Raw genomic sequence first — 25,446 nt, forward strand, 5'->3', positions numbered from 1 at the left:
TAAGAAATGTTTTCATTCCACACGTAGTGGGACATGCGTTTCATAAACCTGCAGAATTCACCAGTCAACACCTTGTGGGGATGAGTTTGTAAAGAGATTGCATGGAAATAGGAAATCTGGAAAGACCTGTTTGAGATACAATCTAATGTAGATTTTTTTTAACTTGTTAAGTGGATTTTGTATATTACCCGTTTTTTTACGCATACAGCGAGCCTGAAGTTGTATCCTTAGGTGAGATTCCTCGGTTGTCACTGTGTCACAATTTATATACTTTTAAAATTAAAGAAAGAAGGATACTGATGATTTCATTACATACTTTAATACAAAATAAAAAACGCCAACACAACATCTATACAAGTACATTAAAACACTGTAAACTTTGTAAATAACAATTATGTGTCAATAGACAGAATATTCGAAATCGCTTTCATCACTTCATACTTGGAGTACATTTGTGTACAGGGTCTCCATCCACAAGAATTAAAATGCTTTCGACAGGTTCACGACAGTCCACAGAGTTGTTCACTCACGTCCCAGAGTTTCTTGGCCACTGCATCATCTTTGGCATTGGCAAAGACTTCCTCCACAGCACAGCATGAGAAATAACGTCCACTTAGATGTTCGATTCCTTCCTGAACGGCACAATGGAGGGTCGTCTGGGCTCCGGTCTTTGGATCCAGGAAAAGAAGTCTAGCAATCGGCTCAATAAACACCTTCTGCCAGAGACTCACATGGCGGGACAGCTCAGTCTTCACGACACCTGCACAGGGGTTCAAAGAGGATTCGGTTAGATGCTTTCGTGTGGCTTCAAATGTGTAAGAAAAAAAGGAAGAGTAACTCAATAATAGTCAACAAATGAACCTCAATATTTAAACAAAACCCGTTTTTTGTGATATTTATAGTAAATTTGTGTTTGGTATGCATCATACAATAACAATGCTGCTAAGTTGCTGGAGCATCTTATTGTTTTCTACGCCTTTCCTTCAAATATGTATTGCACAGAAAAAATCCTTTTTGACTAAAAAAAAAAAAAAAAGCGCTACATATTTGCACTTTAAAGAGAATAAGCACTTTTAAGACCGCAAACCTCGTTTCGACATCTAAAATTTGTACACGCCTTTATTCCCAAAACATAAATTGTGATTAACCTCTTTAATAGAGAATACTTAGACAGAAATACAGCGACACGAACTGTTAAAATAAGAAACGTCTTCAGACATCTGTGTTCTATGACATTGTCCCATAAATGCGGTTTACCTGGATGAACACTGTAGCAAGTCACATTCGAACCCTTCAGCCTGTTGGCCAGCTCATGAGTGAATAGGACATTGCACAGTTTGCTGTTGCAGTATGCCTGGAAAAACTGCCAACTGTATCGTCCTGATCCCAGATCTTTCGTGGAAATAAGAGAATCAAAGTCAATCTTGCCCCAGCGATAAGCCATGGAGGCCAGTGTGATGACTCGGGATGCAGGACTCTCCTTCAGAAGATCCAACAAAAGACAGGTGAGAAGAAAATGACCGAGATGGTTGACGCCAAACTCTATTCCAAAGCCATCCGTGGTTTTACCATCAGCCACCAGACCTACACAGAAAAAGCCAAGGATTATGTTAACAATAGAAACCATCACAGTAGTTCTGGTTGGGTGTGTTGGTTTCTATGCTGTAATGCGATGGGTTTTGTTGGTGGGGTGTTCTCTGGAATAATTAAGGCCCAAGACGCACTAAATAAAGCTATTTTGTGATGCGTTTAATGGATAAGTTACCGTTGTAATGTAAACCATTAGAATTGGTCATGTTTTCGCAGCCCAGTTCTTATATAAAGCGTAAGGTTTGGCTGACCTGCGTTATTGATGAGCAGATCCAGTTTGGACTCAGTCTTGAGGAAAGTCTCCGCAAAAGATCGCACAGATTTTAGGCTCCCGAGATCAAGCTCCATATACACGATGTCGTTGCTGCATGTGGCCTGAACAACAAACACGATGTCAACAAACAGCCAATCCTTTATATTATCACAATGTCATCAAACAGCCGATACTTTATATTGTCACAATGTCAACAAACAGCCGATACTTTATATTATCAAACAAACAGCGTGATGAAATGCTTTGTTCACCTTCTTAATATCGTTTATTGCGGCTTCGGCCTTCTGCTGGTTTCTACAAGCCAGTATCACCCTCATTCCACGGCCAGCCAGATCCATAGCCGTGGCCTTACCGATACCTGTATTTCCACCTAAAACAACAAAACGAAAATGAAATATAAAATAAACTATAAACAAACAGGTTCAACAATCAGCGATTTTTGAGCTTTGTTAATAAAACATAGGACAAGTCAGCGTGACAAACGCACGCGCACCGGAACAGGTGTGTTGTGATGTTGACTTTTAAATAAAGTTGATTTAAATTCTCACCTGTAATTATAGCCGTTTTTCCGGTGACATCGGCGGTCCCTTTACATTTCGATTTCTTAAACAGAGTCTCCACCAAAACGACATAAAGAACTCCGATAAGAGCGGCGGCGATGATGAGATGAAGCATGGCTGTGGTCTGCTGCAGGAGTCAGTGACGAATCGGCGAGCCCTTCTTATGCGCTCCGTCTGACTCGAAGCCTGATAAACCGGTCGACGGTTTCTCCATCACGCCACGCGCTCTCACCGGACCGGTTTGCGCGTGCTCGAGCGAACAAAAGACCGCCAAGTGATGTTTTGTCTTTACGTGTTTTTTTTTTGTGTTCAGAACACTTTCCACGAATAGGAAGCTAAATTGGTCACCATCAAAATTTGGCTAGCGTTGCACCTACTTAGAATAACCAAAATGTAGTGAAATTTTAAGAAACAATATTGTTTTGAACCTTACCTTAGTAAATATGTATAAAAGCGTGCCAAAGTATTAATTTGATCAATTAACGTTATTAGCTTACCTTTATCTCAGTAACGCAAGGTTGTGGGTTCTATCCCTGGGGATTGCACATACCTAAGTATAAATGTATAGGTTACTGCAATGTAAGTCGCTTTGGATAAAAGCGTCTGCCAAAGGCATGAATGTAAATGTAACGTAGTATTCTACAATTTACCACAGTTTACTATTCTAAGAAACTTCAGTATTTGAGAGTGTTTCATTCTTATTAGATATTAAGAATATTACTAATTTAATGTTCTTTGAATGTTTTCTTACATGCATATAAACAGGATGCAAAGCTGATGTGCCATCACCATATTACTCAATGCCAAACTATTTAAAGTCTTGCATATTGAGTAATTCATTGAATTGTTGGCATTCTTTGAGATGCAACCCAGAAGAAATTGGTTCCCTTGACAAAGTGGATCACCATAATTATCTAATTCTTGGATAGGGAGAGGTGGCATTAAGCAAAGCAAAGACCTCACCTGTTAGTCTACACTCTGGTATGACAACAACCTTATTTGATGTTGCAGTGGGAATCTACAAATACAAACTAATACATAAACCCATGAACTAATACATAAACCCAGGGGTTTCAACAAGTTACACATCATACGAACACAATGTGTACGACAAAAGAGCATTTCTTGTATTTTATTGAACAAAAAGTACTGCAGCATACTGTATGTAAAGGTTATCAATAGTACAATAGAAAGCACACTTATTTACTTACTTTCACATCCGGATGTCAGACGCACACAACCTTTACTAAACACTATAATTTTATTCAGTGCTTAAAACTATGAAGTACATATTATGAACAAACAACAACAGTAAATAAACCCCTCATGTGATCTCAGAAGCACAGAATTAACCAAAAATATTTATGTATTCATGTATTTCAGAAATCGCTAAATTAGGTGACTCTGCAAAAAGTAACTGAGAAAAAGAATGCATTATAGCTTGAACTGAATTTTTTTAAAGTTTCTGCATAAAACTGTATTGAATCTGACTTTGCATAGTCTGACTTGATATAAGACATTCTATAAGTATAAGTGGTTTTGAAAAAAAAACTACCATTTGACTATTTGTAGACATTGCCCTCAAATTCATCTTTAGAGAATGCAAAGACCCGCTCACACTTCACAATAACAAATAGATGTGTGTGGAGGTTTCGTGGAAAGATGTTCAATTTTTTGTGCATACCTATTGCGACTCAGATCAAACATTTCGCAAAATAACTAAAGTACGTATTTTTTTGGGTGGGGGGATTTTCTCCGAAAGACAGTGGACAGCTCATGTATACGTGTGTGGAGTGCTAACCACTAGGCTACCGCTCTGACTAAAGTACGCAATTTGTGCACGATTATTTAATGAGACATAAAGTTTGTTTTATTGACGATTTACACATGAAACTCCAAATAAATGCAGTTCTATATAATGGACATAAAGTGGCACACAGTAAGCCTATGCTAAACCGCAGAGCCTCTCGCTGACTTCCCAAAGTTTTTTGGCCGTGGCATCATCTCTGGCTTTAGCGGGAACCTTACCCACGGCACAGTTAGAGAAGTAGGATCCGCTCAGGGGATCCAGACCCTCTTGAACTGCGCAATGAATAGACGTCTGAGCTCCAGAATCCACATCGGTAAAGAAGAGCAGCATAGTTGGGGTCATTACGAGCCGCCACAACAGGGTGCTGTTATTGTTGATGTCAGTTTTGATGGCTCCTGAATATAAAACAGCAATAGAAACATATGAGTCTTGAAACACAAAAACTTCATGTGCTTTGTTAAAAATGAGTGTAAACCTGGATGAAGACTGTAGCAGGTGACATTAGTGCCTTTGAGTCTCTTGGCCAGCTCGTGAGTGAAGAGTATATTGCAAAGCTTGCTGTGACTGTACATCCTCAACAAGGCAAAATCTGAATTTCCTAATCCAAGATCTTTATGAGTGCTGATGCAGTTAAAGTCAACCTTCCCCCACAGATGAGCCAATGAAGAAACAGTGACAACTCTGCTGGGGCCGCATTCTTTTAGACGATCCAATAGCAGCACAGTTAACAGGAAGTGACCGAGGTGGTTGACACCGAAGATCATTCCGAAGCCATCTTTAGTCTTGCCGCCCATTAAAAGTCCTACAAACACAATGAGACGGTTTTAAAAACGCTTGCAAAAATGCTACAAAACATACTAGTAATTGTATCATTGAAAAGAAGATATTCACATACCTGCATTGTTGATGAGGATATCTAATCTGGATTCTTTCTTAAGAAAGTTCTCAGCAAATGACCTCACAGACTGCAGACTTTCCAGATCCAAGTGCATATACAACACCTCTTTGTTTCCTGTTTCCTATGTGCACATCAAATCAAATGCATTAATCGCTCTCACGAGCCTTCTCTGGATCGGTTCCACATTTGTGGAATGATGTGCCTGCAGCTACAAGATCAGCAGATTCTGTTGCCATCTTTAAGAATCGGCTGAAAACACATCTCTTCCGTCTGCACCTGACTGATCATCTGTGATTTCATTATCTTTTCTACATTATCAAAAACAAACTGCATGCTTATTTAAGCTTAGATAAACTAAACAAGGCTCTGTACACTTTAGTAGGCTTTGTGAGACATGTTTTAATTACTCTTATGCTTTTTGTTGTCCTAATGTTTGACCCAATTGCTTTGGATAAAAGCGTCTGCTAAATGACTAAATGTAAATTTATCAAAAAAGGTAATGCATTTACAAAGCATTTAAAAAAACTAGACCGGACGTTGCCTCAAGTATGATCGGTTTCAATAAGGATATTATATATCAGATACCAAATATTTAAATTAATATATTTATTTACAGAGAATACCTTGTTACAAACTTTCAAAAAGGATTTCAATTATGCTCGGGAGGCGTATTCATCTCGTAACCGACATGCGCCCCCTAGTGTTGGAAATGGTTATTATACATAGAATAGGAAAGACCCTCTAAGCAAAGTATCCGCACCTGGCGGCTTTTTGCAACACATCCGGCAGCTATTTCACTAATACAAGGCAAAGTCATATCTGGTAAAAATGGGGAAACCGATGTCTCTAAAATTGCTGGCTAAGGTTACATTAAAACAACACGATTTCGACCAATAATTAAACTTGTCAACAACTGTACCATACATTTTATTTCTTAAGTTCAAATTGCACAACTCGCCACTGTACAGAGCCCCTTCCCCTATAGCAGTGTGACTCACAATGGAGCTGTGTCCCAATTCACAATGTTTTTTTTGTAAAAAAAAAACAAATGTGTCATTATACACCAAATTTTGAGGGCTCTATGAGTTATTTAACCGCTCTACCACCAAAATCATCTAGGGGGCTCATAGGCTTCCATTGGTTTTACCCCTTGGTCTGAAATTTGACCACAACAGACAATTTGTATGAAACTATACTTTTGATGCACACAAATGTATGAATCAACTATCATGTATGAATCAATTTCTCTTCCTAAATGGATTATTCTTTGAAACACCGATCAAATGTGTATTCTAGAGTCTTAGACTTTTCCAACGATATAATGTTTGTCATGATTAGATAAGAATTTACAAGCAAAGTATTGAAGTAAATGTAGGTGTTCCGCAGGATCAATTTATTTTTGTCATTTATGAATCAATTACACTTCCTTGATACTTTATTTCATAAAACACTGTTGAAAATTTATTTTAGAGTCTCATACTTTTTCTACGATATATAGCTTGTCATGATTAGATCAGAATTTTCACAAAAATATGTTAGCAAACTTGGGTGTCCCGAATACGGGAAAGGACAAAAAAATCTAAGCAAACTCTTTATAAAAAAGAAACACTTAATTTTCCTAAATAAATGATTGGAAAAATACCAAATAATCTGTATTCTAATCTCCTAAACCGTTTAATGATATATAGTTTGTCATGGTTCGATAAGAAATGACATGCACAATATCGACGCAAACTTAGTTGTCCCGTACACGGGACGGTGACAGTTACATTAAGGATAGACGGTATTCATTGCGCGCCTGTAAATTTTTAAATAAACATTAAAAACTTTAGTTAAATAAAGTATGTAATTAAATAAACGGTCAATTTCAGTGTTTTATTTTATATATGATGTTGTTCTTTAACATTGGTGCATTATGGGGATTTATTTTAAAAAACTGTCGGGCTGTTTTAATCTACATAAACGTGTCATATTCTCTCAAATAAGATAGAATTTTTCTGGCTCAGTGTTTGTTTAAAAAAGTCAGAAACCTCTCTGCTCTCGCCACTCAACAGGAGCAGCAGGTGACGCAATTGATAAATCCTGCGGGAGTCTAGGCCGTCTCATTTCAGTTCGCTTCTTGGACTTTTGAGGATGTGTCCTATGAAGACAAAGTCCTCGTTTGCAGCCCCCGAATTGGGACAGTTTCTGAATTCGGACAACTCTACAAAATGGCGGACACCCAATAGAGTGCACTATATATAAGAGATAAAGGGCAAAATCAGACACAGCTTTAAGTCTTTGGTTTTACCCTTTGTATGTCCGCGACCGCAGACTGGGCTTTGTTTTCATTCCTGCACGCTAATATCACCCGAGCTCCTCTCCTCGCCAGATCCAACGCTGTGGCTTTGCCGATACCCGTGTTCGCACCTAAAACATGTGATCTATTCAGATTATCACGAATACATGAGTTTAATTTACTATCTAATTAAGCAACTTGTGCGATGTGCAACACTTCTGTTGACAAGATCTGTAATGATTTACAAGAGTTGCTTAAAACACATTCTTTTGGTAAACGAAGGCAGGAGCCGGTTTGACGAGAATAAACAAAAGCACCTACCCGTCACAATAACCGTCTTCCCGTGCAGTTTGGCTGTGCTTTTACATTTGGGTATTTTTAAAATCGTCACGCATAACAGCAGGTAAACGGCGACGACTCCTCCGCAAATAAGTAAAAACATTGTATTATAATGGATCTCTAAACGTTGTATCTACTTGAGAAAATCCCGTCCAAGTCAATGCAAACCCGCCCTAGTTCAACTGCTGGTTATTGATAAATATCTGCACTGTTGTGAAGAAAACGCCTACGATTATATGTCACTCTCGTGATTACTTCTGGTCCCTCCTTTAGTTTGAATCGAATTGATTTTTCACCCACCAATTAAGTCATATGATGCACCTACATTTAATACTTGAAGAAAAGTGTAAGAACTGCCCTAAAATAGTAAAAACAATGGCAATTCTTGACTTAAAAAAGTTTTAGAAGCGCTGGAAGTTTGAATGAACATGAACCAGGAGTGCTTTAAGTATGTTATTTAAAATCTGTTTTGTATTTACATGGTTTGACACAAGAACCTGCTGAAAGTTGTATTTACACGGCACATTAAACAAACATACAAATCTGGACATCAGCTCAATGACGCACTAACAGAAATAATACAAACTGGTGCACTTATGTCACGGGGTCAAGTGGTTCTCATGTTATTTACAAGGATACATACACATATTTACACGTGTGACTTTGCTTGAGCTACAGAAACACCAGGTATGACTATACTCCCAATAGAGTACATAAATAAAAGCTTCAGTTTCATGGAAAAAACTGCATTTTCATATAAAAAACTATCGTTACTGGCACAAAATAGAATTCTTTTACACATGAAAACGGCTCTGGTTCTGCGGGCATAGATAGTGATGATAGTCTCCCTTTAAAAACGCAAGATACAATAACTTCATAATTGAAATGAACACAAAATCTATGTGCAACCTGCCAAATGAAATGATATATATATACAGTTATATATAAAAAACGTAATTTCATGCAAGTGTATAAACAATTAAATAATTAGCACACCGTTTACATCATGTACAGGTTGCGAAAGAGGCTGGTAGGTGCTTTAGGGGTTTAAGCTACAAGCTTGTGTTGGAGTGGAGTGGCTTTGCTCAGCTGCTCTCCCTGTTGGACAGATGTGGGAGCGAGGCTGCAGGTGGTGATTTCTGCTTTGGGCAGATTGTTGGCAAACTCAGTGATGCTGAAGACAAATTGCAAGCAGCCCATTTTGATGTGACTTCCATGATGGAGGAGCGCAGTACCTTCCCATCCGGCACTGCTACCTCCGATAAAACTGGAGCCACTGTTTTTACAGTTACATGGAGGATTGGGAGCATCATGGGACTGGCACCTCATAACTCCGCCCTCTGCCGCAGAGTCTTGCTGCTCTTTTTTTCGGCAGCGGCCTGCAAACACACATGCATTAATGGCCATATTATAATGTAACTATGGTATGGCACTTACTGCACAGTGTGCACTGACTATTGCCTACTATTCTGTATATTCATGATCTTTGATTTACAATTAGTTAAAAACAAAAACTTACGAATGATGTTCTGTACTTTGGCCAGCAGACTGCTGGATGGGTTTTGGCTCGTCTTCTCAGAGAAGTCACAGGAATATAATACATTGTCGACAGTCGTCCCGTGTTCGCTGTAGTTCAGCAACTCATACTGCTTTGTATTCTTAAAGAGAATTACAATTTTAATAACTCAAAAACAATTATCCTTCTTCTTTATATCAGTTTAATGTTAAACATATACCTCATCATAAAAAATACAGGCATGTTTCCCTGAAACATAGTAACAATGACCGTAGTTTGTAAGGCATACGTCCATATCAGCACCTGTGGAGAGAAAAGCAAACACTGTGAAGTTGAAGCATCTCCTGCAGCACTTAAGTGCGTCAGAGAATAATTCTCACCTGTCCCAATGTACAGACTCCTGTAGCACATTTTGACAACAGCTCCCTTTCCCGAAACTGAGCAAAATGAAGCTCTCGCCTGCACCTCCTTGTTTTGTGCTATACACAAAAACATTCAAACATTATTGGTCAATCTGATTTAAAAAAAATTATAAAACAAATACACTGTATCTGAACCACACAGCTAACAGTATACCTGTATAGCAACCTTAGAATTATTCAAGACAATGAACAGAGTAGAAAAGCAGTTGTTAGCAAGACTAGTGGCTTCATACCTTCACTGTGTTTTTTATGAGCGTGTGACACAGACAGCGTAGAATTACTCTGAACAGGGGAGGATTTGGAATCAAAGAGTTGTTGAATCCGCTGCCAGGCCAAGAGCTTTATAAACTTCTCATCCAAAGAGCCGAGTTCAACTTCTGCAACAATGAGTGTTTTAAAAGAATCAGAATGCTGCAGCCAAGAGATTTGACTGAATCTGAATGGTCAAACAGAAATGATTTCTCTTAAACACACACCTCCGCTGCCCTGCATGGTGTTTTTTATCCAGCTTGACAGCTCTGACACGTTAGGTAGATCTGTGCAAGAAAACACTTCCCTATCTCCTGCTATTGCTGAATTGAAACCAGTCTTTCCATCTGAGGAAAGACAACAGCGCTTCAGTATTTCTTTACGTTTAGTGGGAGGTGAATCAAACAAAAATGACACCGGTATGTCCTCACCACAAGATGAAGATTTCTGGTGGCCAGACCCAGTGTCTGCGGTCGTTTTCGGTGGCTTTACAATATGTACTCCTGTACTTACAGAAGAAGCTGTGAGTTTGTCTAATGAATGGGTGTCCGAGGGTGCCGGAGTTTTCTTGTGGTCACATGGTGGAGTGGTGGGCTCAGATTTGACAACGTCTTTTGCTTTACAGGATTTTAAGATGGAAACCTCCGACCTAATAGAAGCATTGGAGCTGGCGTGGTTGGGTGGAGCAGAGGTGGTTTTATCTGAGGTTCTAACAGGACATTGCATCCCATTGGGCTTGACCAAACCATCTACAGGGCCATTGGTTGTCCGACAGTTCTGACAAAGTCCGTCAGTACATGAGCTACAAACTGCTTTGGGCCCGAGGTTTTGCGTGCTCTGACAAGAGTCTCTGTCATTAGTCTTTTCCATCTGTTCCGAATCCCAGGGAGAACTTTGCATGTTCCATAAATGTCTCATGATGCTGCACTGCAGCGAGATGACGTCTGTGAGCCACTGCACCAAAGCATTACAAAATATTCCATCAACTTCACATACAGCAATCACACAAAAAGTTTAGAAATAATACTTAATCGGAAAACATAGACGCACCTGACGCTGTTCTTCTTCACTGGCTACGTGTTGTGGGACAACAGTGTCTGGAATACCAGTACAGATCATTTCCCCATCACGAATCCCCGTGGTTGGCATCAAGACCGGTGGGTTCTGGTACTGTGACTTTATAGCATCAGGAACCTAAAAGAAGTCAGCAGAAAATCTAAATGAGCATTCACTGCTGCTGATCACTGATGCTATACGGTAATTTTATAAGAACATATATGACCTTCAGAGTCCTCCTGCTTTGAGCGTGACCCGCTCGGGGAATTGGTGGGTGTTGGCGATGTACCCGTTGCAAAAAGTCGAGCTTCACTGCGTGCTGGGATATACAGTCCTGAAACTGGTCAAAGAGCTGGCAGCGGTTGCTAAGGGTCAGGCTCCTCTGGTTCATCTGTGAGCAACAGAAACACAGAATGAATGAGGTGTGTGCTTGTGTGAGAATGTAAGTTCAGATTATTTTTTGTGTATAAATATCACAACCTAAGTGTGAAAGATCACTATACAGAACAGCTATGCAAAGTTTCCTTACTACCAGGTGCTGGATGTGGTTGGGACACATCCACCTGCCTGTAGGGTAGGCAGTGAGAGGCGGGTCCAAACAGTCCATGTGGAACAAGAGAGGGCAATAATCACACTGGACCAATGGAGCCAACCTGCAGCTCCTGGGAAAAAGCGAAAATGTATGTTTAGTGTTCGTTTTTAACAACGTTATATATATATATATAGCTAATCATCTGACCTAAAGCTTTAAGACTGTGGATGTACACTCTGTAAACCAACCACTGACCATTACTATTTAAATGTTACAATATTTCATATTTATCTTGTATTAAAATATATATAATTTTTCTTAACTTATTTTTAAGGTCGAACCACAAGAATGAATAGTCAGTACATGAAAGAAAGTGACCTATTTGTCAGATATGGTGACCCATACCCGAAATGTGATCACTGCATTTAACCTATCCAGTGAGTAGTGAACACACGTACACCCGGAGCAGTGGGCTGCTATCACTGCAGCTTCCGTGGAGCAAGTGGGGGTAAGGTCAAGGTGCCTTGCTATAGGTCACCTCAGTAGTAAACCGCCGGCCCTGAAAAGTCTGAGTCCGACTCTCTAACCATTACACCACGACTACCCCTACACTACCCCCATATTAAGTTTGAGCTTAGTTTGTACCTGTTGCATGTGTGGCACACTTTTACTGGCAGTGGAACCAGTCCATAATGGTCCAGCTCATGCTGCGGCCGTTTCACGTTTCTTCCCGATAACTCATCTTTCCGTCTTCTTTTGCTGGTGCCTGAAAAAAACATATGCAGCCATCACACAACACTGACGATCAGCTTCCATTTTCCTCAGTCAAATCAGCCTCTCCTATACCTGGAAGTGCAGTTGTGCAGGTGAGGTCATTTGGAAGCTGGAACTGCGTGGGGTTCCTCTGCATGGCAGCTGCGATTAAGAGGTCAAAAGGTCTCTTGAGGGTAACTGGCGTAGTCGAGAGCTCTGGATCAGAACCCTGAGCCTCGTCATCCACGTCCATCAGGTCTTCCTCCATGTCGTTTTGTTCGGACGGTGTGGGCGTGTCAGTGGAAGAAGTGTTGGAGTTGGGAGTCGCGGGTCGACTGCTTGGTCTTTCAAGGAGTCGAACCTTAGCAACGGCGGCCTGTAATCCAGTGCCACCCGTACCCAAGGTGGGGTCTAGACGCAACGTACCACAGTCTGGCTCTGGAGATGGCGACTGCTTCGACAATTGATGCTCTAAAAGACCATTTATCTGCTCCTTCTTTTGTTCCCTTTTCTGTAGAAAGAATTCCAATTCAAAACCTTTCTGCAATCTAGAACAATCAAAATAGTTGTTACATAGATGCACCAACCTTCTTGCGAACAGAGCAGCGATGACACATCCAGTCACCAGGGGGCAGCATTTCTCTGCTCAATGGCGGGTTACTGAGGAAATGTAAACAAAGTCAGAGGTTACAGGCTTCGGCTAACACAGTTACACAGTGGCAAGAAAAGCAATTGAATGTAACAAGACGTGAACACACGAGTAGATAAACAGCAGGCAGGCCTTTATATTCCATTTTATGAGTGAGAAAAATTACTTTCTATGTGACAGCTTCCAAAGTCAGGCATACTTTAGCAAAGAGGAAGTGGTACTTTAACTGCTTCAAAGGGTAAATCAATACTCCACCCTATAAGAAAGGCATCTTTGTTTTCTAATGCACTATAGTATGCACACATGTTCCATGCACAAAGCACTTTTGCTCTTCCCATCTCCTCATTGCTTCAAAAGAAAAGAAAAGCAATGCGAGGGTAGCAAACACAGAACACAGGCTGTCATATTCTCTACAACTAAACATCCTAAACAAAGAAAATTGTTCCTACAGTTTAATCAATGTAACTTTCCCCACAATGCAATATTCACCAAATCGTCCAAACAGACCACAGACATTGTAGTTACTTAAATAAAGTCAATCCAAGAACCGATATCGTGAGACTCTACAAACCCATTGACCGCACAGCATCAGCTGCATGCCTTTACCCTCAAACACACATGGAATCATTTTAGCTCCCAAACACAGAGCAGAATAAACAATGAGGAAATATGTATGGTTGAAACTTCAACACGAAATTCAAAATGACAAAATCACAACGGACCATATAAGGGCTTTCATAGTATCAGATTTTCCACTTCAAAGTTATCATGGCCAAATTAATACAGTAACAATATTATCACAGTATCTATGTAAATGTTTTTTTAAAGTGAACAAATAATTATATCAGTTAAAATTCACCTTTAATTTGGTGTACAAAACAAATAACATAAAATACTGGTGTAAGAATGAGAGAAAGAGAGTTTGTTACCACTTAGACAAGGAAATGTTTATCTCAAAATCAAAATTGTGTTATTTTTCACTCACCCACATGACATTTAACTTCTTTTAACTAAGTTCTCGCAATGTCTTCGAAACACAAATAGGATATTTTAGGAGACATCCGAGAGATTTCCAGACCTCCTCAAAGACATCAAGGTTATAGTTATACTAAAGACATTGTTAAATTGTTCCATCCGCTCATAGTGTCTTTATAATCTTTATAGTCTTTATAATAATGACTTTAATCAATATATTCTCCTCTGTCTTTTCCGTCTATGCTGCGTGTTCACGAGAGCACTTCGACACATGCACATTCCGTTACTACGGATGTGCAAAAGTCTTCCTCAATATCGAAATCATCAGACATCTCTCTTGAACGCGCACCATAGACTGACAAGACAGAGAATATATTGATTGTAATCTTTATTTTACTTTGCTTTTTGCACATAAAGTATTGTCCTCGCTTCAAAAAAATTCAATTGAACCACTATGAGTGGATGGACTAATTTAACGATGTCTTTAGCGACCTTAACAACTATGTCCATGATGCTTATGAGGAGGCCTGGAAATCTCTCGGATGTCACCTAAAATATCTTTATTTGTGCTCCGAAGAAGCCGGGAGGTCTAAAAACATGTTGAACATGCAAGTAATTATTAACACTATTTTCATTTTGGGATGAACTTTTCCTTTTAGGCAAAGCATTAAATGGGGGCTGAATTGTTTACCATTAGTGTAGAATTACCACAATATGGATAATTTTGGATTTTAGCAGGATACTTATTGTCAATAGTGGTATATGGTGACGGCCCACAGCATGCTATGTTTATTAATCAGCTCCTATCCAGAGCTAAACCCTTCTCCGTTATCATTTCCATTTATGCAACTGCTTTTAGCCAAAGCGATTGACAATGTATTCAAGCTGCATAACAATCAGTTTGCGTGGTCTTTGGGATCAAAACCCAAACCTCTGTTATGCTCAGACAATGCTCTATCCCTAGTGGTACAGCGAACCTACAGGAACTCATTCAAGAAAAGCACCAGCCTGCCATAAGCATCACCCACAAACCAACAAAACATCACACACACCAGCACTGCAGATGGAAAGCAGCGGGGCAGTGGTCGCAGCACAGGAGGTCTCCTCCTTCCCTGCAGCTGTCGCAGGTGTCGTGATTGGTGGCCCTGCCGGCTCTCCTGGTGCTCCTGTCCGGTTTCCTACTCCGCTTTTCTCCATCCTCAGATTTGGGCGGTGCCAGAAGAGTCTGGATTTGCTGCGGGAGATTCAGAAAGTCATTAGTGAACATCTGCACGCGCCTGGCATCATCACATCAACCGCGCTCTCGTGCCATTGTTGGGCTCTGTGCGCGCGCCATACGTTACAACGGAAATTCCGGTTTGGGTTCACAGTGATATGACAGCCGATGTGAGGGGCATCTATGGATGACATTACGGACTCGGAGCGACAGCAAGCTAACGGTTATAAAGCGTTACGTTAACCGTTAAACCTGTTGATAGAAGCACTCGAGGAGAGAAATAATCGAGTGTTTATGTGTGTTTCTTACCTCCATCAGCCCGCCGGAGGTATCCAGATCGTATATGATCGTCGGGGTCTCCATTTTACCCCACATCAACACCGGCACGTCGATTCGGTTCCGACTCTTTCGGTCGTTCCACACAGTCTTACGTTACCGGGGCCTTTAAGACTCCTGTCAGGAGAGAAGAGTCTCAAATAATCGCCTCAGAATTCCCGCCGTGCGTCTCGTCGCTCCGCGCGGGCTCTCCGTTAATCGAGCAGGCGCGGAGAGGCCTCTATCTCCGGTGCTGAGCGAGACTCCGGCCCGTTACGAGACAGAATAATAAAAACACGTAATGGTTCATCGAACCCATGATGTGAGAACGTCAAGCATCAAGCGAAACTAAGAACGACTCTTCCAAAGAGCTGGCAGCGGCAGAAAAGCACCGTTTTCTCCCGGTGAAAGAGCGGATTTAACGGAGGAGCGTCTCTGTTGTGATGAAGAAACGCTCGCGCTAACTGACGCACGAAGCTGTGTGCGCATGCGTCGCCCAGTCTGAAGAGTTTGGACTCTGAATTGATTCATTTGGACAGTTCGTTTCAGTGAACCGGTATGATTCAAAAGATTCGGTTGACAAATTACACTTTTTGAAGAAACATAGTTAAGCATAGAATTAATGTATTACTTTTTTAATTTCGTGTAAATCCGTATTCTGGCATTTTAGTTTACTTAATTCTTTAACATTTACATTAATGGTGAACGATGCAGATGTGAGAGTTTTGATCCAAACGAATCATTAAAAAGAGCCGATTCTAAACAACGACTCATTCGCGAGCCAGACGTCACTACTCGACCAGTCAGCAGCGGAGCCATCTTGCGTATTTTCTCCGTTTTAAATCTTGTCTAACAGCAGGGTCGATGTTTTCTGGACACTTTTGGACACTTGTGATGTCTCGTTTTTATGAAATTAAGGCACATTTGAACAAGTCAGCCGGCCATGATTGAAAACAGAGGTGGTTGTCCATGTTGTTTATATGTTCGAGCTTCTTTGTGTTGTGGTGTTTTTCTAGCTACTGATTGGCTCGTGTCGTTACCGGTGGGATATGAACCAATACGGGAAAGGGAGGAAATCGAGCAAAATTTGAAGCAGATGCATGCATGCAATGCTTAAAACTGTTGTGTTTATCGTTCATTGTTTTGCTGGACTAGTTACAAAATATATGTTTAAAACCATTAGGGATCATAGGCAAGATTCATTCATTCATGTCCATTGTTCATCTTAATTTCTTTATATAAATAATCAAGTATTTTTACTCTATTATTCCAAACTGACAATGCGATATAGTGTTATACAACTAGGAGCAGAATATAAAAAAGATCAAATTGACTTGTTGCCTCTCAGGTGTAATGATGGCTACATTCAAAATTCCATAATAAACAAACACCAGAAATCTTGTAATTTGAAAGTTTATTTACAAAGATTTCTGCAAGAAGTCCCCATGCAGTTACAATCATCAGTGCTAGTGTTACCCTCCAATGGCTTTATCACCATCCTGAACCTCTAGCCACACCCCCTCCAGAGTCCCAAGGGTTTTGCTGCATGTGGATAAAAACAGGTTTCACCTTCGTTGTCCCCCAATGTGAAACAAAGAACCCAGCACACTCTGATAATGTCCAAGCTCAAAGCATGAGCCTTGGGCTGTTTTACCAAACAAGAAAAGAGTACAGAACAGGGCCCAGTCTCCGATGTGCTACAGAAATAACATCATACTGTCCGTTATCTTTTATGTGCTGGCCAAAGTCATCTAGAGAAACAATACAGGAGCCAGCAGGAAAAGGGAATGTAGAGATATTATCATCGAGGAGAGGTTTCAAGTGACAGATGATTTACATACACACCTCGTTTTGCCTTGAATCCTGAAAGATAAACAAATTATTACACGACCGTCCAGTTATGTACAGTGTACAGTCGGCTGTCAGAACAGTGTAAATACGCATTTGGCAGACAAATAAAATGTTTAGGGTGAAATAATACATATTTCTAGATCATATTCATTAACATGAATATAAAAAACTGCACTTCATTAAAATTTGAATAAAAATGCACAACATCATAATGAAATGTGCAAACATGAAATGAGTTTCAATGAGACAAATACATTTAGAAAATAATAATTAGGTCCTTAAGATACAGATCTAGTCCCGTTATTTAAGGACGATCTTCAGGCTTGGTAAAGCGTATGTTGAGAAATATGCAGCATCTGCTTTACAGATTTATTTTACAATACAGTATTTTGTAGCTTTTTATTTGGAAAAATAATTAAAACCCCAAAAAACTGAAAACAAAGGAACAACATTAAGAAATGAAAGGACATTCTAATAAATATCTTATAAATATAGAGTTCCCCTTAGTAGTTTGTTTTTATATAACACTCAAACTATGATCACATAGTGTTATCAGATAATTCACAGGATAGCAACAAAGACCAGACTAAACTTTCTGTATATTCTGTTAGGCCATCTAACTGTTTGAAATGTTGTTCTTTTGTTTCTCACAACTGGTTCCACAGAGAGGAGAATCAGGACGGTATATGATGGAATGGAATGGTAGGGCAGTGTGTCAGAATGGTTTCCTCTGCTGGTTAATGACAGAATGGCTCCCTCTGCTGGTTAATGTCAGAATGGCTCCCTCTGCTGGTTAATGACAGAATGGCATGCAGGGCTGATCAAGACAGGACGATGGTGTTGTGTGACCCCACATCTCTCAGGTACATGTCGTCCATACTTACTCCTGTCTCATAAACTGGGTTGTCAAATGCTGATTCTTCAGTCATGTTGTCATACGGTGGAGATGAAGACCCAGGGGGTTGAAGGGTCTTGCTTTGAGTTCTAGAGACAAAGACAACCTCATTACCAAAATCAAGCAAAAAATCTGTTCTTCGAAACCTAAATTGGAACATACATTGAGACGCAGAAGAAAACGCCCAGGAGAAGTATTAGCACCACAGCTACAGGAATCAGAACCGCGATGGCAATGTTGATGCCCTCCACCCCAAATTCTGCTGCAGCTGCTATAGAGTGAAAATGACACCAAAGGTTTTAAATGTGATCCACTTAGTTTGAGACATTAAAGGATGTGATGTATTTTTAAATCAATGGATAGTACTTAATATGAAATTAAAAACTGTTACCATTTAGTTTGTATTCATCTGTGTTTCCAGACGATGCTGCAAAACGGCAATAACAAGGACCAATAAAAATAAAAGGTTAGGAAGACATTAGCATTTACAAAGAGAGATGAAATCTCCTACAAGATTCACTTTCATTAATGGGAATTAAGGATGACCTGAGGATTTAAAAGAGTGCACTTTATACCTCTGCACATAGGGGGCATACTGCTCCATTGAGAGGGATGTCCAGGGAGGCAGTGAATTGTAGATTCACCCTGAAGTTCATAGCCTTTACGGCAGGTGAAACTCAGAGTCTCTCCCGTCTGGAAGAAAGCTTTCTCTGTGCTCTGGATAGCCGTGGAGGGGGCACCCGGGTTACTGCAGGGTTCATATCGCTCAGCTAGAAAAGAAACAGAGATCTCATTCGGTTCAACATGTATCCTCAAAGTCCTAAAGTCCACTAGGTGGCAGTAAAATTAAAAACTGAAGTTGGAAAAATAAAGTTTAGGTTGTTTAAGCTTCTGAGCTGGATCAGATTTTGTACAACCACATAGCATTGTTTAAGACAGCACTAATAAGTATGTATGCCACGTTATATTCACTTACGAACACATTTGGGCAGTCTTTCACTCCACTTGGGGTCTGCTGTATTTCGACTGTAGCAGGTGAGAACTCCAGGGCCAGAAAGTGAGTAACCTTTATTACAGATATATTCCACCGAGGACCCGACTGCAAAACGAGAGCCGCTCACCAGCCTGCGACTGTTCGCCAACAGCCCTGGATCCTCGCATGACATAACTGACATCATAAACAAAAACGTATCATAAAACTCATAAATTAGCCATACCCAACACTGCTAAACATTTAGAAAGAACACAAGACCCAATAAACTCAATATAAGAGCCCAAGAGACTTAGATTTATGTGACTTGCATAAAGGTCATTTGGAGGGTAAAAGTAAAGAGTTTGGTTCCATCACTCCGTTTTTACGTTTTTTATTATGCTATCATGTTTTTATTGTTTTTTATAGTGTTAGTTAGCTGTATATTTTTTGTGATATGACTTAAATCAAAGCAAACCAACTGCAGTTTGGTTAAAATTAAAAATCTCATTTTGGAACTCTTCAATTGTACAAATTGTAAGAGTTTACTATAAATTATGAGATTAAATATATGATGTAAGAGCATGTAAACCATTAAGGCATGTTTCCATGCATGTCATGATATTGATGCAGTGTATGATGCCAAGTGTATGTATTTTAGCATCTATTCTAAAAGTGAGCTGTTATTACCGCATTTCACCAATAGGTGGCATTTAAACTGCTTGTAATTTTATGCAGCAATTAAAATCACATCATTAAGATTTTCCCAGTGTGAATGAGGCACTATTGATCTGGCGAGACCTTTAAATGTACTGTTAGCTCTCACTTTTCTCACAGAAGGGTACGTCTCCACTCCATGTTAGATCCCACTGGCACATCAGGATCTCTGAGCCCTGCAGATGGAACCCTGGGTAACACTGGTAGGTGATCACGGTTCCGTGGGTCAGGTCGGGATGAGACGTGCTCTTCCAGCCATTAGGAATTTCCGGAATCTCTGTGCAGGTGTCATTACGTGGCACTTCTAATATTCGGGTAATGAGGAGAGAACAATATGCAAAAATGCTTTGAACACATTTTTTCAGCTCTGCATCTAAATAAAGCTGCTGTGAGACAACAGTTATCCATCAGAGTCTGTGCCAGTGATGGGCACTGCCAAGCAGGTTGGCATCTCCATTACACTGGGGGCTCATCATCGAGAGCCCATCCCTCTTTTCAGACATGATTCATTTAGGGAAATACAAGCACTGGCTAAACAGATATGTCAATCACGGTTTTCACAAGAAGTCTTTATAGTGTTACCTACCAAAGAAATGTACCACGAAGCCGTTGTTGTATCCGTAGATGTTAGAAGCCGGATCAGACTGAAACTGGATGGTCACATCGGCTGTAGAGGTGAAGAGTCTAAATCGAGGAAGGAAACCGCTGTACTGACCCAAGATGTTGGCCGTCAGGTCGTCCCCATCATAAAAGGTGAGCAGGTCATTCCTTCCCAGACGAAGACTTATAGAAACACACATGCATGTATATTATTTAACACGTTGTGTTTATACTTGTACCCCGGGTCATTTTTGGGTGAACTATCCCTTTAATTGAGAGGTATGAGGCATTTCTAGCAGAATGAGGCATCATGTGACCAGCCCCGTTCTCTCCAGATGGTTTGTCGATGTCCTTTTGCAATTCATCTTCATTTCCAAACAAACATGCCTAATGCAATGGAAAAACAAATTATGCAGTCTTCACGCCGAGAATCAATCATGTTTTGCATTCTGTCATGCTAAATGGCAATAATGGACAACGTTTAGATTCGCTCATCTATCGGGGGCCTGCGTTTAGCCAGTTGGTGACTTTCTGCAAAGAAACAAGATTTATTTAATGTAGTGGGAGGAACACAGATGTAGAAATCCTGAAAAGACAAGCCTGATTCTCTCAAGGAATGAAGAGGGATTCAAACCGTGTGAATTAAACAAGAAAGATGATCAACAGTTGAGAAGGCCAGGTGCTTTAACACGTTTTTTTAATTCAGCGGCATCTAGTGGTTAAGTTGCGAATTGTATCACACGGCTCACTCCCCCTCCCTCTGAAAGCACTACGGTGGCTGACACAGGACTAAAGATTTCCTTATGTTATTGTTCTTTGCTGGAGGAGATAACGTATTTACGTTATCTGCTCTGTTGCTCTGTTGCTCTGCTCTGTTGAGCAGTTTGTCCATTTAGGGCAACATGGCAAATTCCATGTAAGGGGACCCACTGTATATGTAGATAGAAATAGCTCATTCTAATGTATTAAAAACATAACGCTTTATTATGCCAGGTCTTTATACACATCTGAAGACATAGTTATGCATTTCTGTCAATAGATCCTCCAAAAAATTACACACTGGACCTAAGACAATCAAGCCGAAGGACACTACTGTCAGGTGTGTTAGAAGATGCTGTTGTGTTGAAGCCAGTACATCTGTGCTAATGATGCATGCTGGGACATAGAGGCTTTGGGAAGCTTTGGCTTAGTGACTAGAGTTACATGTCTGGATTTAACTTTTGGAGGGGATTGAATGTCTGAACAATACAAATATGCTGTTTTTTCTTTTCAATACTTCAAAGAAAAACATTGTCCCCCATTGACTTCCATTATATTGACACAAACCACATTTCTCCAATTATCTTTTGTGTTCCACTGAAGAAAGAGGAGTCATATACAGGTGTACAAAATGAGGGTAAATAAATGATTTTTGACTAAATTATCCCTCTAAGAAAGCCTCCCTCTCATGGAGGACCATGTGCAGGTGTGACGCCGTCCGCGCAGGTGCACAGTCTGTCACCTGTGTGCCGGCCCATTACCGCTCAGTGTTAATGAGTCCGGGGGTGGCTTCATGTCTGTGTTAAATCAATTAATCTGCTGTCATTATGCACACCGTTCCCCTGTAATTGAAAGCTGGTGAACTGCACCGAATGCTAATGGAGAAGCGAAAGCATTCTCATTAGAGGAAAAACAGGTTTCCACACAACAACACACAGTCTGGCTGAAAATACACAGCCTGCCATCTGTCAATACATGCAGACATGCAAATAATGTCTATCAGGTTTAAACACCCCCTCTATCAGAAACACTTAAATTGTTGTCATAATGGATCAGGATGTTTAAAGAAGAGCAGGTCAGATATTAAAGGAGCAATGTGGAGATTTTAGCACCATCTAGCCGTAACATTGCAAATTGCAACCATGGGCTCACTCCCCCCCCCTCCCTTTTTAAGGACTGAGGTGGCTCATTATGTAAGGTCTTAATACACCTCTGAAGACATAGTTATGCATATTATATTGCATTTCTGTCAATCGTGAATTGAATATGTTTGTACTTTTTTTGTTCAATCACTGTATGGATTTCTTTCACTTCCTGATACTTAAGGACTGATACTCACACCTGGACGTCTAGCATAATTCTTTTGTCTTCGTCCACGTGCAGACCCCAGATACAGTCTTGACCTTTGTCATATGCTTCAGGCCAGTTCGGAGAGAGCACCAAGCCACCCGAATCGCTTATTTCTCCACTGCACACAGCTGTAAAACACGTAAGACCCAAAGTTTAGCTTTTGCTTGTTCGACTTTTTGTTGTCACAAATGAACGAAAAAATGAATTGGCTTTAATTCTGTAAGCTGCACATGCACGGTTACCTCGGCAGGCCGGTTCTGTCTCGTTCCACCGGGGATTGTTGGGGTCGACGCATTCTAAAATAACAGCGCCCTGCTCCAGTGTGTAACCCGGTTCACAGGAAAACTCCACCACAGACCCCACACTAAACACCGGATCGCTCGTGGAGAAATTTCCATAATTCACAAACGGCTCGTAGCAGCTGCCTTCCGCAAATGCTGTAGGACACAGAAATTAAAAAATCTCTAGCGTATGAGGTTCGCAAAAAAAATGAAATAGCAAGAATTCTGTGCATTACTTTGATCATGTTCGTGCCTTCAGAAAATCTATATGGGTCCTCGTACCTTCATATCTGATGGCCGTGCCAGTGCATGTGCCCGATTCGTCGCTGGTAAATTCCACAAACAGATGCCTGGCATTGCTGGTCACCCCTTCGGTGGGCAGATACTCCACTGCATACGAGTCATAGAGGGGAGGAGATTCGATGTTCATCCCGTCCTTTATCAACAGCCTGAGAACAACAAAACCTTGAAGTCATGCATTACTTACAAATATGATCTATACATTTTCATTGTTATTGAAACAACAGACATCATCCCACAATGTATGTTTTTGTTATTTTCTATTATTAAAAGATGAATAGACTTTGTTATTTTAATAATAATGACAGTAGGCCAACTTCAATTCAAACCATACTTTTGCATTTCTTTCATGTAAAAAACACCATTCACCATTGGGGGCTTTGTCAGAAGTTAGATTTAATGTCTGGGGAAAATTCTGTTTTCAAAGTACAACAAAGAAAACACACACAGAGCACGTGCCTGTCATCGTCCTCTGCCAGAGCAACTTTCTCAAAGTGAACATGTAGCCGATGGCCCTCAGGGGCCTCAAGTACCCAGTGGCACGTCAGATTGTTGCTGTAGTTTCCAGGAAACCCCGGAGAGATGATCCGACCCTGAGTGGCATTCTTCAACGTTCCCCCGCAAGCAACTAGACAAGAGACAGAGAGGAACTGCTGTGAATTTGCTGCATTAATTTCCATTTATTTCATTATGCATTGACACAAATTGCCAACAGATTGTCAAAAACTAATGAGACTGGAGGAGTCACAACGGTTCATTTAAATGAACCTTCTGACGTGAAGAATTCTCGAGGCGAAACATTGAAAAACTGCTTTAAAAGTGAACTTCAAGGTTTGGGTTGATCTCATACCTTGGCATGTGGGCTCTCTGCCGCTCCAGAATGGCGTGCTGGCATTTTTGCAGGTGAGGGAGGCGGAACCCTGGAGCTGATAGCCATTCAGACAGAAGAAATAAGCCACGCCCCCTACCTTGAGACTAGTGACTGATATGTCGCCATTAATAGGAGTCAGTGGAGAGACACAACTAAGAACAAAAGCTGAAGATAGAGATACAGAGAACATTTATTTTACACCTCCATCCCTTCATGCACTCTATAACAATTGTCTCATTTTCTTTGTGTTTTTATTTCTCCTAAGTAATTCTAGGAGAAACAAGGTGAAATGAAACACAAATGAACTCCATCAACTTTCCCGAACTACGAAAGAGCAAACTCTGAGCAATAACATTGTCCCCTGAGAGGTTGATAATAAAAACTGCTCAAATCTGAGATAGACTTCTTTTCGTTCAATTGTTAAAGTGATGGCTGACTGTGCTGAAACCACATTTAACATCCGGCCAGTCCCCTCATCACTGTTTCCATGGCGATTAGTGTTCCATAATGCCCAATTGTTTAGCTAGTACTAATAAAAATGACTCAGTTCAAGCACAGCAGGGCAGATCTGTGGCTGAGGGTTACGGCCAACAGATCTGCCAGGACTTTATATAACGCTAATCCAATCTGTCTATCAGCGAACAGGGGGACACTGTTAGATTTTACAGAGATTTTAAATCACAGGGGATGGAAGCTCTCAGGGTCGGTCCAATAAGAAACGTAATGGTCCGTGATAGAGGTCTGCTTTTGGAAGTCGATGCATTTCCTTTGGCTGATCTCTGCATTAGAGCGATTTGCAATTTTATATCTGCTGTAAGAATGAAATAATGTGTGTGCAGAACAAACTGACTTTTAAAAAAAATGGAGACTTAAATCTCAAAAAGTGACAATCAGTATTGAAGCATGAAATGTCCCCTGAACATCAGTATCAGTAAGTTATATTGAAGAGTTGATGTAAGGCACCGAATGTTATGCAGTTTGTGATTTTGATAAATTAATTCAGGATAATAAAGATGCCGTTTCAAACACTGCAAAACTCTAACGGGCTCACGAATTTGTCCTTTAGATTTGCACCTTGTTTTAGCCTGTTAAAATGCTGCCATCATGGAGAAGACACCAAGTGCCAATCGCTTCATTAATTTGACTGCTTTGGTGAGCGTGTCAGTGCTCTTCGTGGTCCAGAGCTTCGTCTCTCTGACTTTAATAGAATTTATTGAGCCCTTGACCGCTTGAAAGAAGCATTTAACTGCAGCACATAAATATCAATAGAGCACAGCGATGCATTATGACTCTCTCTGGTTTAATCTCTCTGAAAGAAGCGCTATTGATCTCTTTAGTAGAGTTCACGTGTTCTTCAAATGAATTAAAACTCAACAGGCATTTGGTTTGAAACTCTCTAAATGATGTAGCTGCCAAAATC

General features: G+C 40.4%; 4 protein-coding genes across 6 annotated transcripts in view; all 4 read right to left on the bottom strand.

Moving 5' to 3' along the window:
* Positions 1 to 300: 300 nt before the first annotated feature.
* Positions 301 to 2,755, bottom strand: dhrs13a.2 (dehydrogenase/reductase (SDR family) member 13a, tandem duplicate 2). The gene is made up of 5 exons (XM_056735899.1): positions 2,413 to 2,755; positions 2,116 to 2,234; positions 1,842 to 1,965; positions 1,258 to 1,584; positions 301 to 760 (listed from the first exon to the last, which is right to left on the bottom strand). The coding sequence occupies exons 1-5, from the start codon at positions 2,537 to 2,539 to the stop codon at positions 501 to 503; spliced, it is 957 nt and encodes a 318-aa protein (XP_056591877.1). The 5' UTR covers positions 2,540 to 2,755; the 3' UTR covers positions 301 to 500.
* Positions 2,756 to 3,540: 785 nt separating this feature from the next.
* Positions 3,541 to 7,967, bottom strand: dhrs13a.1 (dehydrogenase/reductase (SDR family) member 13a, tandem duplicate 1). The gene is made up of 5 exons (XM_056735900.1): positions 7,732 to 7,967; positions 7,423 to 7,541; positions 5,130 to 5,253; positions 4,710 to 5,036; positions 3,541 to 4,629 (listed from the first exon to the last, which is right to left on the bottom strand). Exons 1-5 carry the CDS (start codon positions 7,850 to 7,852, stop codon positions 4,370 to 4,372), a joined length of 951 nt encoding a protein of 316 aa, XP_056591878.1. The 5' UTR covers positions 7,853 to 7,967; the 3' UTR covers positions 3,541 to 4,369.
* A 231-nt stretch (positions 7,968 to 8,198) lies between these two features.
* Positions 8,199 to 15,889, bottom strand: phf12a (PHD finger protein 12a). Of its 2 annotated transcripts, none has more exons than XM_056735897.1 (15): positions 15,427 to 15,889; positions 14,954 to 15,135; positions 12,865 to 12,937; positions 12,371 to 12,788; positions 12,170 to 12,290; positions 11,525 to 11,654; positions 11,219 to 11,383; positions 10,987 to 11,130; positions 10,368 to 10,890; positions 10,164 to 10,283; positions 9,921 to 10,064; positions 9,646 to 9,744; positions 9,486 to 9,568; positions 9,269 to 9,407; positions 8,199 to 9,128 (listed from the first exon to the last, which is right to left on the bottom strand). In XM_056735897.1, exons 1-15 carry the CDS (start codon positions 15,490 to 15,492, stop codon positions 8,797 to 8,799), a joined length of 2,739 nt encoding a protein of 912 aa, XP_056591875.1. In that variant the 5' UTR covers positions 15,493 to 15,889; the 3' UTR covers positions 8,199 to 8,796. The 2 variants fall into 2 exon arrangements, with proteins under 2 accessions (XP_056591875.1, XP_056591874.1); XM_056735896.1 differs by having other exon boundaries at positions 11,522 to 11,654.
* Positions 15,890 to 16,840: 951 nt separating this feature from the next.
* Positions 16,841 to 25,446, bottom strand: part of sez6a (seizure related 6 homolog a) — a 30,614-nt gene continuing 22,008 nt past the window's right edge. Inside the window, exons 5-17 of one of the 2 annotated variants that reach the window (XM_056735729.1) lie at positions 24,006 to 24,191; positions 23,615 to 23,783; positions 23,138 to 23,304; positions 22,817 to 23,011; positions 22,564 to 22,702; positions 20,452 to 20,648; positions 19,975 to 20,169; positions 19,155 to 19,346; positions 18,754 to 18,948; positions 18,570 to 18,605; positions 18,341 to 18,449; positions 18,168 to 18,267; positions 16,841 to 17,295 (exon numbers count right to left, since the gene is read on the bottom strand). In XM_056735729.1, the coding sequence (XP_056591707.1) occupies positions 17,266 to 17,295; positions 18,168 to 18,267; positions 18,341 to 18,449; positions 18,570 to 18,605; positions 18,754 to 18,948; positions 19,155 to 19,346; positions 19,975 to 20,169; positions 20,452 to 20,648; positions 22,564 to 22,702; positions 22,817 to 23,011; positions 23,138 to 23,304; positions 23,615 to 23,783; positions 24,006 to 24,191 (1,910 nt within the window). In that variant the 3' untranslated portion in view covers positions 16,841 to 17,265. Of the gene's footprint in view, positions 17,296 to 17,957; positions 18,268 to 18,340; positions 18,450 to 18,569; positions 18,606 to 18,753; positions 18,949 to 19,154; positions 19,347 to 19,974; positions 20,170 to 20,451; positions 20,649 to 22,563; positions 22,703 to 22,816; positions 23,012 to 23,137; positions 23,305 to 23,614; positions 23,784 to 24,005; positions 24,192 to 25,446 lie in introns of those variants that run through there. The other variant, XM_056735728.1, reaches the window with a different exon arrangement.

Source organism: Triplophysa dalaica, chromosome 22 (assembly GCF_015846415.1).
Source record: "Triplophysa dalaica isolate WHDGS20190420 chromosome 22, ASM1584641v1, whole genome shotgun sequence".
NCBI lineage: Eukaryota > Metazoa > Chordata > Actinopteri > Cypriniformes > Nemacheilidae > Triplophysa > Triplophysa dalaica.

Bases quoted from the DNA above. Each gene is read 5' to 3' on its own strand.
- dhrs13a.1 (XM_056735900.1), bottom strand. From the start codon at position 7,852: ATGTTTTTACTTATTTGCGGAGGAGTCGTCGCCGTTTACCTGCTGTTA. The intron at 5,254-7,422 runs GTAAAACCAAAG...ATGTGCACATAG, and splicing joins CGGTCGCGGACATACAAAGG to GAAACAGGAAACAAAGAGGT. The intron at 4,630-4,709 runs GTTTACACTCAT...TTTTATATTCAG, and splicing joins CTGCTACAGTCTTCATCCAG to GAGCCATCAAAACTGACATC.
- phf12a (XM_056735896.1), bottom strand. From the start codon at position 15,492: ATGTGGGGTAAAATGGAGACCCCGACGATCATATACGATCTGGATACC. The intron at 10,284-10,367 runs GTGAGGACATAC...GTCTTTCCTCAG, and splicing joins CCAGAAATCTTCATCTTGTG to ATGGAAAGACTGGTTTCAAT. The intron at 9,129-9,268 runs GTAAGTTTTTGT...GTGTGTTTGCAG, and splicing joins CAAAGTACAGAACATCATTC to GCCGCTGCCGAAAAAAAGAG.
- dhrs13a.2 (XM_056735899.1), bottom strand. From the start codon at position 2,539: ATGCTTCATCTCATCATCGCCGCCGCTCTTATCGGAGTTCTTTATGTC. The intron at 1,966-2,115 runs GTGAACAAAGCA...TTTGTTGTTCAG, and splicing joins CAATAAACGATATTAAGAAG to GCCACATGCAGCAACGACAT. The intron at 1,585-1,841 runs GTCAGCCAAACC...TTTTCTGTGTAG, and splicing joins TCTGCTCATCAATAACGCAG to GTCTGGTGGCTGATGGTAAA.